The following is an 18,289-nucleotide window of genomic DNA, read 5'->3' as shown; positions in this document are numbered from 1 at the left end:
TTAAAGTGAAGATGGACTCTTGGCCATTCTACTAGTAGGGTTATTTCTGATGTGAAGGCTCGACATTTGATCGAGAAGGGATATCTATCATATTTGTCCTATATCTGTGATCCTAGTCAGAGGTTCCTTCCATGGATTCAGTACCAGTTGTGCACAAGTTTCCAGAGGTGTTTCTTGTAGATTTGTTAGGGATGCCACCTTATAGAGATATCAACTTCTGTATTGACTGGCTCCGGGCACTCAACCCATTTCTGTTCCACCATTCATGGATTGGGGTTTTATTTGGTTATATCGTTGATGTTGATATCCATTTTTTCCTATATTATTTTTTCAAAATGCATATATATCTTCAAAACTATGCATTAGCATCAAATGATATTTTTCTATAATTTCTACATTTTTAAATTAATTTATTTCAGTATGTTATTTATGTAAACAATTACAAAAATTGCATCACAATTGACTTCATAACATTTCTTGATTTAATATTACTATTTATACTCATATTAAGTTTAAATTATTTCACAAATAGCTAGATTTATACTTTTTGGTTATAATTGCAACAACTTTGTAATTATAGCCCAAGCATACATTATTGCATTATTTTACAAAATAATGGTCCATTGTATTTTTAAAATATTGAATAATTATTTCTATGCATGAAAATTATTTTTATAATTTATTATTTATTTTATAAATTAATTTTTACTCAGTTATCTGGGTATTTAATAAATAACCCCTTTTTGTTTTCATACTTAACCCAAAAGACCAGCCCAAAACCCCTTTTAAAATTAGCCCAATCCCTTTAGGCCCAAATACACACCTGCTCGACCCAATACCCCCCATTCAATCCTGACCGTTGATCATTCAGATCAACGGTCCATATTTCCCTTTCCTTAATTAAACCTAGACCTAACCCCTCCCCTCCAAACCCTCTAATTCAATCCCCTCACGCGCCGTCATCACTCCCATTTTCTCTCAACTCTCTCGACCCAACCCTAGTTCTAAACGTCGTCACCGGCGTATAACTCAACCCCGTGATGTTTCCATGTCTTCTCCGGCCGGTCCTGGCCTTCTACGCACCATGGCTCTTTGACTTCTTAGATCCTTGAGACGATCTCAAGGAACCCTACCAGTTTTGGTTTGAAACCTTGCTTGTTATCCTGTCTCAGGCAATTTTCTCAACTGTGAGTAAGAATTTCCATTTGTTTTGTTACGAATCTATGGTCTCTTGACCTATTCTCACATCTCTATTACTTTTCTAAAAAACCTAGTCTATTACCTTTGATCCTTCTCAGATCTATATAGATTTGAGATGAATCAAGCACTATTACCTGTTCTTCTTTGTGAATTTCTGATTTTAACTGATTATTCAGATTTTTCCCCAAGGGTTCATCCCAAGTTACTTTTCAAAGGTTTTTCTGACTCCTAAGTGTTTGATTAATTATTATTTGTCTTCGTGACTGATTTGTGCAAAAATTACTTAAACCTTAGTTGATTTTGTGTGATACTCTTATTTTCTAACCTTTGCTTCGATTTTGAGTCTTTCTGTGTTACCAATCGTATTAATTTACTCTGTATTTTTGACTTACACATTTTTTCTTTATCAAATCCATTATTCTGTATGTTTGCCCTAATTAATCTCTACTAGGGTTCGAATCTGTTTCTCCAACTAATTTTTATATTTTTGTGAAGTTTTACTTAGCCTAATTTCTGTTTATGGAAGTTGAGTATTTCTTTCTAGAAATCAGTGTTATTTTGAAAGTTTTGGCTGATTGATATACTCTGATCGAGATCCATATGCATAAATCTTGTGTGTTTTCTTATTTATGACCTTAATTGGTTATCCCTGCCTTATTTGATTGCCTGTATAATATATGTCTATAGTAACGCTTGATGAGTGTTTGCATTTTTCCTATATATCACCCATTTAACTTCGGAAAGGCATATTTGCAGTAAAACTAGTCGATTAGCGGTGCGTTCGACGGTTTCGTGCCTTTCCCCCGCAAGTTGTCCACTTGAGGGTCTCAGTCTAGACCTCTATAGCAACTTTACTCTGATTAATTGTACATGCATCATGGTCAAATTTAGTCAGGTTAATATGTTGTCCATATGATAACCCTTTAAGACAAGCCTCACCTAAAAGTCCATCGGGTTTACCATAATCCCAACAGACGCAACCATGATTGTGTGCATTAATTTTGGAGAAATAGTGCCAATATGCTAATCATTATTGTATAAATAGATGAACCTGGAGGATGAAAGGGCCTAACCACCTTTTGTTTTGCAGAAAATGCGGCACGAAGTCCCCAGATTTGGCATGGTCGGTAGTATACCTTCACTTTTACTAGATTGGTAGAGGGACCTTCCCTCAAGTGACCAAAATCATGTGAAACGAGTCTTAGAAAATTTGCCTTCTCTATTGGATCTTCAGCCAAACAAAATGTTGATCGAGGCTGCCCCCGTGTTTTGGGACAAAAAAAGGGTTGTGTTCCACTTTGGGGACATAGAAATGACCCCTCTTCTAGAAGAAATAGGGGGATTTGCTGGGTTGCCTTGGGATAGACCTAGTTTATTGCGCCTGAAAATCGCACCACTAGAGGATTCCTTAAGATGATTGGGCTGAAGAAAAATGATGACTTGGAGTGCCTTAAAAATTCCTACATACCTTTTGACTTCCTCTATGAACGATACGGTCACAGTAGCTCTTACCATATTTTTGATGATGAGTTCTCAATCACCTCCCTGAGTTGGATTCATCGTAGGGTCTTCTTGTTCATTGTGTGTTTCTTGGGCATGCTGGTATTCCCGATCCAAGGCGATAGAATCCGTACCAGGCTCGCTATGGTAGCCAAAACTTTAATGGGTGGGATCGAGGGGCAGACAAATACCATTGTCCCACTACAAAAAAAGGGACTATTTGCGGGGGTTAAATTTGCAAATTCCGGGGGTCAGTAACCCCCGCAAATTGTTTTCGCGGCGGTTTTAAAAACCCCTGCAATATTTGTCGCCGCAATCAATTTGCGGAGGTCTTTTCGTGACCGCTTGTATCATTTGCGACGGTTGATTTAGCGGCAATCAAACCCCTGTATTTTCAATATTTAATCAATTTGAAACTTTTTTTAGGAAAATGTTGCGGCGGTTGAAACCCCCGTAAATCAAGCAATTTGTAGGGGTTTAAACCTATGCAATTTGCATAGCATATTCTCTTTACTTAGTTAGAGAGTTATAATAACCTCAGTTATTTTTTTCAAAATAATATGATTTTTGGGGGTAATTGTGGCTCCCAAAATTTTCTATAGAATAATTTAAATATATTAATATTATGAAGCATGAACATAGTATTGAAATTGCATATCAAAATTAGTAACATTAAAATAATATTAAATCATAAGGAATGTAACATTAAGAATTATCTTTAGTCTCAAAACTAGCTTTAAACACCACATCTACTTCACCTATTAAGTGTAAAATATCTGCTGCAGCCATTAAGTGCAAAACATCTACTGCAGCTATTACACACAAAATATTTACTTCAACCATTCAATCCAGTATCATACTTAATTATCTAATACACTTGTAAGGAACTTCAATTGTTGTCACTGGAATCACTACCATCAGATGATCTTCTAAAGCCCATGAGTGAAATGGATCTTCTAGTTGTATCATTTGCATACAAAAAAAATATAATTAATAGAAGATTATAATGAATATGGGAGGTATGAGATGATCTCTGTTTCTCTACCGTCCTTTACATCTGAAGGCAACTTAGCATAGGAGTTCTTAAATGTATCAAATATCAATATTTTCAACAGAGTTCATTTGTTCTTTATGCAAAGAAAAAGGTCCTTGTGGTGTAGTATACCTGACTATACAAGTTTTTTATGGTGGCTAAAGGTTTAGCACTCCAGTCCAAGGCCAGAATATGCCCAGACAAGTTGGTTTCAAAAGCATATCAAGCCTTTGCATAAACGCCAGATTTATATATATACACACACACACAAAGATTCAATTTTTAATGCATATACAATATTTTTATGCTTGATGTTTGCTGTATAAATAGCGAAACAACAACAAGAAAAGAAACATAAGATGCAGCAGCAACAAAAACGACATGGGTGTATAAAAAAGATCCAATTTTAACCGCATTATTCTGTCACTTTTACAGTGATTTCTTGATGTTTTGTTCATAAAAACTGCACATCAACACCAATAAGTAAAACATAAGATGCAGCAACAACAAAGACAACATTGTAAATAAGAAAGACCCATTTCTACACATATTACCATATTTTTATGCTATTTTACAATAAATTCTTGATGTGAGATTCGTTCATACACCAAAAAAATAGCAGCAAGAGGCAAAACAACAGATGCAACAGAAACAAAAACAACATGGTGCGTAAAAAAGAACCATCTTTTAACATATATACCATATTTTAAAGTCGTTTTTACAATGAGTCTTGTTGTTTGGTTCATAAAATAGCACAACGGCAGCAAGAAGAGTAACAACAGATGCAACAACAACATTAGTAGATAAACTATTTTTTTCAAATCTTTCGATATAAAAAAATTATGAATTTTTTTTACCGTTGTAGCAGGAGGAGGAACAAAGATCCCAGCAAATTCTTCACGTATCCTCCCTTCTTTCATTATCATATAGGCCTTGAAAGCATTCATCATTTGAGTGTGAGCATTCATAATTTGAGCGTAATTCTCTTTTCTTTCATTGTGAGTATCCAAAACTTGTTTGTACTTATCTTGGCACATAGAAGAACACGAACCTTTATTTTGAGTCTCTTGCTAACTCCTTATGAATCTTTAAAAATAAACACTAAGTTAAACCAAGCAGAAGTAACATTCTCTTATATTTCGTGAAATCTCAAAGCATTTAGTAACTAGAAAAGTTAAAACAAGTTGGAAAAAGCATTACAATATTTTTCTTTTTAATAATATGATCATGTAAAAGAAGATTCAGCAGTTTGAAATAGAGATGAAACCAAGCAAGAAAAGTTTACCTATCGCATCTACTGTCCAATGCGACGTAGACTCACGTGCACCACGCCTTCCGCGCTATGATGCAGCTTGAACTGATGGAGTTGATTGTGTTGTAGTCTGTACGGACGGATCCGGTTGTGCTGCAGCATGAATTGACGAGGTCACATGTTCTGTGACATGAACAACTGGGGCCACATGTGCTGTAGCATGAACTGAAGGTGTCGGCTGTGGTGTTGGCTGAAGAAATGATGTCAGATGTGGTGAAGCTGAAGCAAACGTTGAAGCTAAAGCGGAAGCTGAAGCTGACTGAACTGACTTTTGGAAGTTCGGGTAACGTCGGGGCCTCGGCATATCTATAACCAAGATTCACTAGCACTTTATAAGTCTTCTAGACAAAACAAAGAAATATTTAAATATCCTTATCAAAGAAATACAAAATAGAGAAATATTAAACCAATCATAACAAAATTCAGATATATATAACCATCTGTAAATCTTCAATTCAAAGGTGTTTACATAACAACAAAGTGTTAAAATGCTCAACACACGAAATATACCATAGAAACTAGAAAAGCTAAATCCTATTTAGGGATATGCTCCTCTATTGAAACTTGGATATTCTCATAATTAACATCAAAAAACTGTTCAAATTCTTGTTGTTGGAATGGTTCATTCTCGTATATTTCTTCTTCATCCGCCATTCCCATGTCAAACAAATCTCTTGGCTTTAGATGTACGGCCACACTCCATCCTTCGTCAGTTTCATCATCAACATAGTATACCATATTTGCTTGAGATGCTGCAATATAAGGATCATGATCCTCACGATCACCAATATGAATCAATCTCGAAAAATTGACACAGTGAAAATTCCAAACATCTCTTTTGAATCCTCTATCTCGAGTAGTGTCCGCCCATTGGCACTTGAAGAGTACAACTGTGAATCGGCCATAATAATTAAGCTCAATTATATCTTCTAGCTTTCCATAATATGGCAAGTCTGCTTGTCTTGCATTTCTATCAGCATTAGATGCAATACAAGAAGTGTCAAAGGTAAGAAAAACTCCACTATTTTGAGTTTTCAATCCTTGTTCTCTAGACAAAGTCCGAAAGTTGAATCCATTAATGTTATAAGCAGTGAACCTCCTTCCATCTGGAATTGGACCTCGTGCTAAGAATTGCATGTCAACAAAGATCGTGTTTGCTATGTTCGGATTCATAATCTAAATAAGCAAAACTATTTTTGTCAATATTTAAAATTCAAGAAAGAGAGCTATACATAGACAAACAATATACTACAATACACTTACTTGCTTTGGAAACCAATCAGGGAACTCCCTATTAACTCTCCTCTCTATCTCTGTTATTGAAGGCCTTCGGCCTCTTGAACTCCTTCTTATGTGCTCCCTAAATTCACTAAAAAGGATTTAAATGTATCAATTTTAATCGCTTCACTCTAAAGCCTTTGTAATTATCTAATCAATTAAAATTTCTTACTCAATATATGGCTTCACGGCATCACAGTTAAGTAACATATATCGATGAGCTTGAGTCTTCTCCAAAGGAGTCAAGAGGAATGTGGAGGATCCTCCAACTGGTTTGCCTTGACGAGGGAACATAGATGACATATCAGAAGGCTCAATATGATTTGGTTCATCATTTACACGTTTAGGCCAATTTACCCTTGATTCAATATCCTCAAAATAGCGGGAAAAGAGAGTTAAAGCTTCTTCAACTAGGTAACCTTCAGCTATGGAGCCTTCTGGTTGTGCTTTATTCCCTACAAGAGACTTGAAATGACCTAATAGTCTATAACCAAAATGTAATAGTATTAGAATAAGTGTTTACTTTGAATTACTATTAAAAGAATAATTCAAAGAATTTATTAATAAATGAGCAATTTATCTTTCCATAAAATACATCCACCGATAATGTACTGGACCACCTTGTATTACTTCATCCACTAAATGGACAGTTAGATGAACCATTACAGTAAAAAAAGATGGAGGGAACAACATCTCTAGGTGGCAAAGTGTGAGTACAATCCGATCTTGTATCTTTTCGAGGTCCCCGAGGCTTAAGCTTTTCAGACAAAGGTGTCTAAAAAAGGAAGAAAGCTTTACCAAGACCGCAACAACATGATTTGGAAGCACATTTCGAATTGCTATAGGTAACAATTGTTCCATAATGATGTGGTAATCATGGTTTTTTAATCCAAAGATCCTCTTTTGATCCAAATCAATACAACGAGAAATATTACTTGAGTAACCATCTGGCACTGAGACATTCTTTAAATTTTTGAGGAAGGAAATTTTCTTCTCCTTTGGAATAGCAAAAGCAGCAAGCCGACATTCCTCATTCTCATCAGGCCAAAGATCACGCCTTATGCCCATATCTTGTAGATCTTTTCTAGCCTTAACATGATCATTTGATTTATCTTTATCATTTAGCAAAGAATATATAATATTATCAAACACATTTTTTTCGATGTGCATAACATCTAAGTTATGGCGCAATAAGTTGAATTCCCAATATGGAAGATCAAAGAATATGCTTTTTTTTCTCCATTGCAGAGTTGCACTTTGCCCAACATTCCTTTATCTGTTTCTTTTCCTTCTATCATTCAACGCCGCAGGTCTTCCAAATGTAACATCAAGTTCTTTCACTTGTTGCAAAATATCAGAACCAGATAACTTTCTTGGCGGGATCCTCTCCTCCACATTACCATAAAAACGATGCCTCATCAATCTAAATTTATGATTTCTTGACAAAAATCGACGATGACCCATAAAGTACCACTTCCTACTATAACAAAGTCGACAAGGTTCTGTGTCAAAATTACAAGAGGGACATGCAAAACCAGTATGTGTGTCCCAACCAGATAAGGTATCAAGTCCAGGAAAGTCACTAACTGTCCACATAAAGGCTGCTTGCATTCTAAATGTTTCATTCTTTTATGAATCAAAAGTTTCCACACCTTCACACCATAACTCGTTCAACTCTTTAATAAGGGGTTGTAGGTATACATCTATATTATTTCCTGCTGTACGTGGACCTGGAATGATCATTGATAGGATAAAATTTGGTTGTTTTGATACACAACCAAGGTGGAAGATTATATGGAACCAAAACCACTGGCCAAATGCTATAATTAGTACTCATCGTCCCAAAAGAATTAAAACCATCACTAGCTAGTCCCAATCGAACATTTCGTGGATCAGAAGAAAATTCAGGAAAAATTGTATCAAACCTCTTCCATGCCTCACCATCTCTAGGATGTCTCATGATTCCATCTTTGCTATTATCCTCTACATGCCATCTCATGTGCTCGGCAGTCTTAGAGCACATGAACAATCTTTGTAGTCTTGGTTTTAATGGAAAGTAACGCAAAATTTTGGCTTGTTTCTTTTGTTTCTTCTTATTCTTCTCTTTCCTCTTACCAATAGTGGATACCTGATTGTTGTTGCTCTTCTCATTAAACTTCCATCTAGAAGTGTGACAATACTTGCATGTTTCCTCATTAGCATCACCTTCCCAATATAACATGTAGTCATTTGGACAAGCATCTATCTTGTCATAATAAAGACAAAGCTTGTTGATGGTATTCTTGGCTTCCTAGAAAGAATCAGGGATCTTTGCAAAGTTAAATGCATCCCTTAGAAGGTCTAGTATCATAGTCATCTCCTTGTCACTTAGCCCTGACAAGAACTTTATGTGATATAATTTTAACAAGAATTCTAGCTTTGAGTACTTAGACCCTTCATATAGTTCTTGACTTCCATCTCTAAGCAACTCAAAAAAGTCTTTATATTATTTGAAGCGGGAATATCATTTAATATTTCTTCTTCTTCCACTACTTGTGATGGACCTACATCAACGCCCTCATGCCCTATGCCCCGAAATGCTTCATTACTCAGCAATTCTATAGGATTTTCGGGAGGTGGTGCATCTTGAGTGACCTCTACGTTCCCAGAATTCTGCAACACATTTATTTCCCCGTGAAGAACCCAAGTGACATAATTTTTAGGAAATGGATTGCAAATCAAATGATCAAGCATTATACCTCTTGTCTTCCACTTTCCAAAACCACATTTCGGACAAGGACATTTTATTTTATCTCTTATAGCTCCATTCATAAACGCAAAATCTAGAAATTGATTCAAACCAAGCAAATACTCTGTTGAGGTTCTTGGCATTCCAATCCCAGACTTGTCCATTAGAAAGTACAAATTGATCTAAAATTTTCAAAAGTGCAACTGTCAATGAAGATTCTTTTGCGCAAGAGAGTTCGATAAAAAATAAAAATAGTTTTGCAATCTGTCAGTAAATCAAATTAGAGTGGGGCAACTTGATAGTTTCTGTTGTTAGGTTTTAAATATTCCTAAATTATATGCTTTTTTAACAGAAATTAATTTGTCTATGATTTTTCAACTTAATTTAAACGTAATACTCAAGGGCAGAAAACCACACTTCATAAGTCCATAAGTATTGTCATATATAATAATTAAAGAAAAACATCCTCTTTCACAAATGCACATTTTACAAATTAAACAATGTTAATAATAGTAATTATTTCTCTCTTACCAGACAATGAACAATATTCACACAAAGCTACATTTGCTTTTTAACCCCAAATCTATAAATACTGTCAATTTTTGGGTTTTGTACCTATAGTGTACTAACAATAATTAGTAATCTATTGCAGGTTAATCATGCACTAGTTGAAGAGATACAGAATATCAATCGGCAGCTTATGGACACTATTGTAGAAATTGGTGACGAAGGTATTGATCCAAGTGCAGTTGCTGCTGTAACAGAGGGTGGTGAAGGCACTACTGTAAAGTGTGTCTTAAAAAATTAATTTTAACCCCAAATTTGAAGCTACTAAGAACGAGAAAAGAAGGAAAAAATTTCAGTCATACCTAACAAAAGCATACATATATTTAGAAACCAAAAGTATTTTCATTCACACACTCAAATCGTAGTGAAAATCGAACATGTAAGACAAAAGAAAGACCTTTAAGCAAATATAACAATACCTGTGGGGAGAAATTACTCTGACTGAAGCAAATGGCAATACATCTGAGAAATTACACAAAATCAGATAATGAGTAAAAGGAGTGGGGAAAATGAGGGAAACGAAAAAAAATTTAAGTTTAAATCTGAAAATTCCAAGCTAGAATCCATATTCATGGCTGCTCCATTCTTCAAATAAGAGATATTACCTGAATAAAATTAAAAATAAAGCCAATAGAACAGATTACTTGAACAATAGTAAATAATATTAGCAGTGATTGAAGTTCCACTGCTAATATTTTGAGATGTGGGAAAGGGTTTGGGGAACAATGACTCTTTCGTTTTCCTTCAGATTGGGGGAGTGAAAGAATAGAGAAAGGGTTTGGGGAAAAAAATGAGGGAAACTAGAAAAAGTGGGAAAATTTTAGCGCTCTTTATTTTTATTTAGCGGATGTCACGACCGCCGCAATTAAAAGAGAAAAAAATAGAAAAAAGGGTTTGGGGAAAAAAGGAGGGAAACTAGAAAAATAACGTGCGAAAATTTTAGGGCTCTTTATTTTTATTTAGCGGAGGTCTTTACCGTCGCAATTACAAGATAATTTTTGGCGGCTTAACTGACCCCAGCAATTTAATACAATTTGCGGGTGTTAATAGAAACCTCCGCAAATAAAACCCCGCAAATAGTCCATTTTTTTGTAGTGTCCCTATGATCATTGCAGATATGTATCGAGCCTTGGAACGCTGTCAGAAGGGGTTCAGATTCTTTGAGGGTTGCAATTTGCTATTACAGATTTGGTTGTTAGAGCATCTCCAAAAGGGTCAATACCGCCAAGAGTTTCCACGAAGGTCGTGGAATGATCACATAGCTTTCCATCATCCTAAGAGAATGACTTATATTCCGGACATGTTTGCTCAACCTAAGGATGTACTAGGATGGGTGTAAGTTAACTAAGGACCAGGTTTAGTGGATGTTCGAGTGTTTCCCCACTGACGAGTTTATCATCAGATCTAGGGATGTTTCACACTTGGTGTTGATTGGGTTAAGGGGAATATACCCTTATGCTCCCCTCAGGGTTAGGAGACAGGCAAGCAGGAGACAGGTCATACCACGAGCCGATAAAATGAGTCATTTCATGGCTGATTTTCAGGGTGACGCCATCCCATATAAGAATGAAGCACAAAATATGTGGACTTTGAAGATAATCGTGGAAAAGGATACCATTGAGCCAGATCGATATCATGCGGGTCACTCATACTTTTACCCCTCATGGTTGGATGATAACATAGCAGGGATCTTCGAACCAAGAGTTGGTCCAAGAAACAGGGTCATAGACGGAGTTGACGAAGCAGAGGTGAAGTATAACAAGCTGCGCAAAAGAATTCGTGAGTCTGAAACTGAGCATATGGAGCAGCATAAGGCCGACATGGACATGATCAATGAGTGGAAAGAGAGGGCTGCTAAATCCAACGAAAGTTGGGAATATCTGGAGTACAACTTAATGGAATTGGAAGGCAAAATAAGAAACAGGGTCACTGATTGCTAGAACGCAGAGGGAAACAAAGGAGGACATTTGGCAAGGGCATTCTTACTGCTGAACCTACGCAAACTGCAGGAATTGATCGAGAATAGTATCCGGTCTGGAGAGGGTCCTTCTGGACCAAGTAGATTAGGTTTACTTGCTTTTCTTTTAAATGTAATAAGGCCAAGTGCTATTAGTAACATTATCTTATTTAGTGTCGTTTTGGGTCATCTATTTTTAACATTAATGAAATGAGGAAATTATTGGCACTGAATTTCTCCAAATCTATTTGTTGCTAGGCCTACCTCGGGCACAACAAGGCTCCCAAATTAGGACACGAATTTACATTCCTGCAATATGTGTTTAAATACTGCAAACATTTCAGAACTCTTACTGACTTGTTTACCTTTTATGTTTGTTTATTCTTTATTATTCTCATCCCCTAAGGTTGGTTCGTATATACTGGCATCTTCAGCATATCACACCAGATCCAGAGGCCCTCCACCTCCTCCTCCTCCAAGTAATACAAAGAGCAGAGGGAAAGCTAAAATGGATGACTTAAGTGGTATTCGAAAGGAAAATACAGAAAATGTGGAAACTTCAGACGGTCGGAGTACTCCGGCACCAAAGGATTTGGTTTTACGGTTGGAACGAAAGATACTGGAGTTACAGGGAGAACTTGAGTAGGTCCGCAACTTAGCAAACCTATCCCTCACCCTGAACGTCCCCGATATCAACCAACAAAATACCAAAAACCCAGCACCTCCCCAAAATACACCAAACCAGCATCCACAAAACCCTCCCGCACCGCATCAATATGTAACTCCACCTCAAAAATCCAAATCTATTACCGATACCAACTCCACCACAACACCATCATCAAACAATCCAATACCTACCAACCGCTACCTATCACACTCCTCAAAACACACCACAACCCATTCCCGATCCTCAAAACTCAACCAACGATCACCACTACACCCAAATCCCTAACACTCACCAAAACAACCCTGTATATGTGGAAACCATACCTCACTCTACTCAACCAACCTCCTATACACCAGAATCCGTTGAGAAGGACTTGTTCATCAAGAACATGGCTGAGGAACTCAAGAAATTGACAAGTCGAGTTTAGGGTGTCGAAAGAGGCAAAGGGATAAAAGGTCTAAATTATGAGGAGCTATGCATACAACCGGACGTGGAACTACCAGAGGGCTACAAACCTCCCAAGTTCGAGATGTTTGACGGAACTGGTGATCCCAAGGTTCATTTGAGAACTTACTGTGACAAGCTCGTGGGGGTCGGAAAAGATGAAAGGATCCGAATGAAGCTCTTCATGAGAAGTCTTACTGGAGATGCCTTGTCCTAGTACATAAGCCAGAACCCTAAGAAGTGGGCCAATTGGGTGAGTATGGCATTAGAATTTATGGACCGGTTCAGGTTTAACACGGAGAATGCACCGGATGTCTTCTACATCCAGAATTTAAAGAAGAAGCCAACTGAGACCTTTCGTGACTATGCTACCTTGTGGAGGTCAAAAGCAGCCAAGGTAGACTAGCACTAGAAGAAGAACAAATGAACAAGTTCTTTGTTAGGGCACGGGACCCACAGTATTATAAAAGGCTAAATGTCATTGAGAATCACAAATTCTCTGATATCATCAACTCGGAGAAAGGATTGAAGAAGGTATCAAAAACGGAATGGTGACAAATTTTGAGGCATTACAGGCCATGAACAAAGCATTGCAATCAGGCGGCATATCAAAGAAGAGAGACGTGGGGGCAGCAATGGTCCACTCACATACCAAACACCTCTACTCACATACCAAACACCTCCACCCACATACCAACCCTCATCTCACAGATATTCCCAACCAGCCACTACCTATCACACCTATAATTCCCAACCATCTCATTTTCAGTCACCTCCAACTCGCCAAAACTACCCAAGACTCTGACCTAACTTTGATCGCAAACCACCCTGACAATACACCGCTATTGTTGAACCTATCGACCAACTATACGAAAGGCTAAAAATCGCTGGTTATGTCACTTCTATTCCCGCTGTGGCATTAGAGAACTCATCTCAATGGGTCAACCCAAACAAAACATGTGCATACCATTCCAGTATGAAGAGGCACACCATTGACGAGTGCCAAACATTGAAAGATAAAATCCAGACATTGATTGACAACAAGGTCATATAGGCGAAAGAAGTTGCACCCAATGTCTGCAACAATCATTTCCTAGATCATAGGGGCGGTGGGATACATCTGATAGAAATAGATGAAGAATGGAATCCTAAGGGGTCAATCGGCCTTATTCGAGAGGGATATGACTTTAAACCTACAATCACACTCACTCCTATTGTAGTACAGATGCAGTCACCAGTCGAGGTTGAGGTAGCTGCATCGATTCCATTTGTGGTAGAGGTAGCTCCACCTATAGCCATGCCTATTCCATTTGAGGTAGAAGTGGCCACACCTTTCATAGTGATAGTATCAACCACACCTCCTTTCGATTCCAAAGCCATACCCTAGGATTATGTTGCCGAAGCTAGGCGAAAGGGAAAGGCAAAGGTGGAAGAATTTGATATTGCACAAGGAATGACCAGAACCGGAAGGGTCTATACACCTAAACACTTAGGAGGATCGAGTAAGGAGGCCACTACCAAGCAACCTATCATTGAAACGCGGCCAAATGATCTATGGAGGAAAGTGCATGCGAGGGAATATTGCGTCATTGATCATTTGAACAAAATCCCTGCTTAGATATTCATCCTATCACTATTGCAAAATTCAGAGGTGCACAAGAATGCTTTGATGAAGGTGTTAAATGAAGCTTGCATACCCAACAATACCTCCTACGAAGAAATGGCCAACATGGTAGGGCAGATGCTGGAAAGTCATAAGATCACCTTCCACGAGGATGAATTACTGCCTGAAGGGTTGAATCATAATCGAGAATTGCATATCACAATATAATTTAAAGACAAATTCATTGTCAGAGTCCTGATCGATGGAGGTTCAAGCCTCAACATTTGCCTGTTGGATACTCTGAAAAGATTGGGCAAAGGTTTCCATGAAATACGGGCAGGAAGTATGAATGTGAAAGCCTTTGATGGGTCTCAAAGGGCCATGATTGGGGAGATTAATCTTTGTCTGCAGATGGGTCCAACTTGGTTCGATGTTGAATTCCAAGTGCTTGACATATCAGCTACATACAATCTTCTGTTAGGTCGACCTTGGATACATGCCGCTGGGGCTGTGGATTCCACACTACATCAGGCCATGAAATTCGAATGGAACCACTCAGGAGGTGATTATTCACGGGGATGGGAGCAACCCCATTTACACCAGTCAAACCATCCCGGTTATCGAAAACAGAAGAAGACTAGGAGGGGAAAATTATCACCACATCAAACATGTCAATGTCGTTGAGAAAGACAAATGGTGGAGTAACAAAATAGAAAGCATACTACCATGGTCTGGGTATGAACCCGACAAAGGGCTTGGGAAGAATCTCCAGGGCATTACTAAACCTATACAGCTGAAACTTCATGGTACCACCTTCGGGCTCGAATACCAGTATACATGGTAGGAGCATGATGATTGGTCACCTTTATGGCGTGGACCTTATTACCCTCTCGAGTAACCAGTGCCACATCTGGGTCAGACTTTTCACCAGGTTGATACAATATGGGGAACTGCAAAAGAAGAAGCTTTAGCTGGGCTGAGGAAATTGTTCCTAGAGGACGAGGATATGGATTGCAGTGATAATTGAGAAGAAGGAGGAGGAGGAAGAAGTACTCACCATTCAGACTATGGAAAAGGGAGTCGTTCTTAGGAATTGGACCGTCACACCATCTGGGCCCACCGAGTCCCTAGGTATCTTGGCATTTAGCCTAATTTACTTCTATAGCCATACTAGGCATTTCAGATGTTTTTAGTAAATTTAGTTTAAAGACGCATTTTGTTTCAAAATAATTGCTTGATTCATCGAGCCGTACTTGTTTTGGATGTTTTCAGTATTAATCAATTCATCGCTATTTATTATTCATTATTGTCTTTCACACTTTTCTTTCTACAATATTATTATTACTTTTCCTGATGAACTGCTGACTGTGACATGTAATGAGACAATGCAACATAAGGATACTGACTCAGAAGAAGTGGATGAAATACCTAAGGAAGTTGTGAGAGAGGTTGAGAACTTTGAGAACAAGCCTAAGTCCAACCTGGACAAAACCGAAGCAGTAAATTTGGGAGACGCTGAAACCGTCAAGGAGACTCGCATAAGTCACTATCACCGACAGAGAAGGAGGAGTACATCCATTTCTTGAAGGAGTATGAGGATATCTTTGCATGGTCATATGATTACATGACCGGTTTGAGCACGTCCTTAGTGGCTCACAAGTTGCCTACCGATCCAATGTGCCCGCCTGTGAAGTAGAAACTCGGAAAGTTCAAACTAGATATGAGCCTGAAAAACAAGGAGGAAGTTACTAAGCATAGTAAAGCCAAAGTCCTCAGGGTAGTTGAGTACCAACCTGGTTAGCCAACATTGTACCAGTTCCGAAGAAAGATGGGAAAGTCAGAGTATGTGTTGACTATCGAGACTTAAATAGAGCAAGTCCCAAGGACGACTTCCCACTGCTAAATATACACATCCTGATCAACAATTGCGCCAAGCACGAGCTCCAATCCTTTGTGGATTGCATCGCATGTTATCATTAGATCTGGATGGATGAAGAAGACGTAGAGAAAACAACTTTTATTACACCATGGGGGGTATACTGCTACAAGATGATGCCATTTGGTCTAAAGAATGCTGGGGCCACTTACATGAGAGTCATGATAACCATCTTCCATTATATGATACACAAAGAAATAGAGGTATATGATGACGACGTCATTATAAAATCCAAGAGGGTCGCAGATCGCATGGCAGACTTGAGAAAGTTCTTTTATAGGTTAAGGAGGTACAACTTAAAACTGAACCCCACAAAATATGCATTCGGGGTTCCCGCAGGAAAGTTATTGGGATTCATTGTCAGCCGTCGGGGAATTAAGTTGGACCGTCCAAAGTTAAGGCTATTCAAGAGTTACCGCCACCAAGGAGAAAGAAGGACGTGATGAGCTTCCTAGGACGTCTCAACTATATTAGTCGCTTCATAGCACAGTCTGCAGTCATATATGAACTCATCTTCAAGATGTTGAGGAAAGATGTTGAAACAAGTTGGACTGAAGATTGTCAGAAGGCTTTCGACAAAATCAATGAGTACTTGTCCACACCACCAGTCCTAGTCCCTCCAGAAACTGGGAGACCTTTGCTACTCTATCTATCTGTATTAGATGGAGCTTCTGGATGTGTTTTAGGACAACATGATGAGACAGGAAGAAAGGAGCAAGCCATATACTACTTGAGTAAGAAGTTCACACCTTACGAAGCACGATATTCTCTATTAGAGCGTACTTGTTGCGCTTTGACTTGGACGGCTCAGAAATTGAGGCATTACTTCTGTGCCTATACCACATACCTCATATCTAGGATGAACCCTCTAAAGTACATCTTTCAGAAGCCCATGTCGACTGGAAAGTTAACCAAGTGGCAGATACTGTTAATTGAGTTCGATATCATCTATATAACTCAGAAGGTGGTTAAAGGACAAGCATTGGCAGACCATCTTGGTGAAAATCCTGTGGGAGGGGAATACAAACCTTTGAAAACGTATTTTCTTGAGGAAGAAGTATCATTCGTAGGAGAGGACATTGTTGAGGCTTACGGCGGCTGGAGAATGTTCTTTGATGGAGCTGCAAACTTCAAAAGAGTGGGCATTAGAGCCATCTTGGTATCAGAAACTGACCAACATTATCCGGTATCTACTAAACTCAGATTTTCCTGCACCAACAACATGACAGAGTATGAAGCCTGCATACTAGGGCTCAACATGGCAATCGACATGAATATAGGAGCTGTTGGTAATCGGTGATTCAAATTTGCTTATGCACCAGGTACAAGGAGAATGGGCTACCAAGAATCCCAAGATATTGCCATATCTTCACCATGTACAGGAATTGAGAAAGAGGTTCACAAAGATAGAGTTTCGGCATGTTCCCAGAATTCAAAACGAGTTTGCCGATGCATTGGCCACTTTGTCATCCATGATACAACATCCAAACAAGAATTTCATTGATCCCATCCCAGTGAGAATTCATAATAAACCGGCTTACTGTGCTTATATTAAGGAGGAGACGGATGGAAAACCTTCGTTCCACGACATCAAAGAGTACTTGGCAAAAGGAGAATACCCAGAGCATGCGAACCATACTCAGAAACACACACTTCGGAGGTTGTAAAATCACTTCTTCTATAGCAGAGGAAACTTGTACAGAAGAACTCCTGATTTGGGATTGCTAAGGTGTGTCAACGCAAAAGAAGTTTTTAAGCTACTTGAGGAGATATATGCTAGGACCTGCGGCCCGCATATGAATGGTTTTGTCTTGGCCAAGAAGATACTTAGGGCCAGTTATTTTTGGATGACCATGGAGACAGATTGCGTCCAGTATGTCCAAAAATGCTACCAATGTCAAGTACATACCGATATGATAAAAGTGCCACTAAATAAGCTCAATGCAACAAGCTCACCTTGGCCATTCGCTGCCTCGGGAATGGATGTCATCGGTCTGATTGAGCCAACTACTTCAAACGGGCACATGTTTATTCTAGTGGCTATTAACTACTTCACAAAATGGG

At 38.4% G+C, this 18,289-nt stretch overlaps 1 protein-coding gene across 1 annotated transcript; it reads left to right on the top strand.

Moving 5' to 3' along the window:
• The first annotated feature begins 16,667 nt into the window (after positions 1-16,667).
• Positions 16,668-17,525, top strand: LOC138887323 (uncharacterized). Its single transcript, XM_070169058.1, has 2 exons — positions 16,668-16,904; positions 17,112-17,525. Exons 1-2 carry the CDS (start codon positions 16,668-16,670, stop codon positions 17,523-17,525), a joined length of 651 nt encoding a protein of 216 aa, XP_070025159.1.
• Positions 17,526-18,289: the final 764 nt, after the last annotated feature.

This window comes from Nicotiana sylvestris, chromosome 3, assembly GCF_000393655.2.
Source record: "Nicotiana sylvestris chromosome 3, ASM39365v2, whole genome shotgun sequence".
Classification (NCBI taxonomy): domain Eukaryota; kingdom Viridiplantae; phylum Streptophyta; class Magnoliopsida; order Solanales; family Solanaceae; genus Nicotiana; species Nicotiana sylvestris.
The sequence above is the reverse complement of the archived record's forward strand: the minus strand, read 5'-3'. Positions and strand labels throughout refer to the sequence as shown.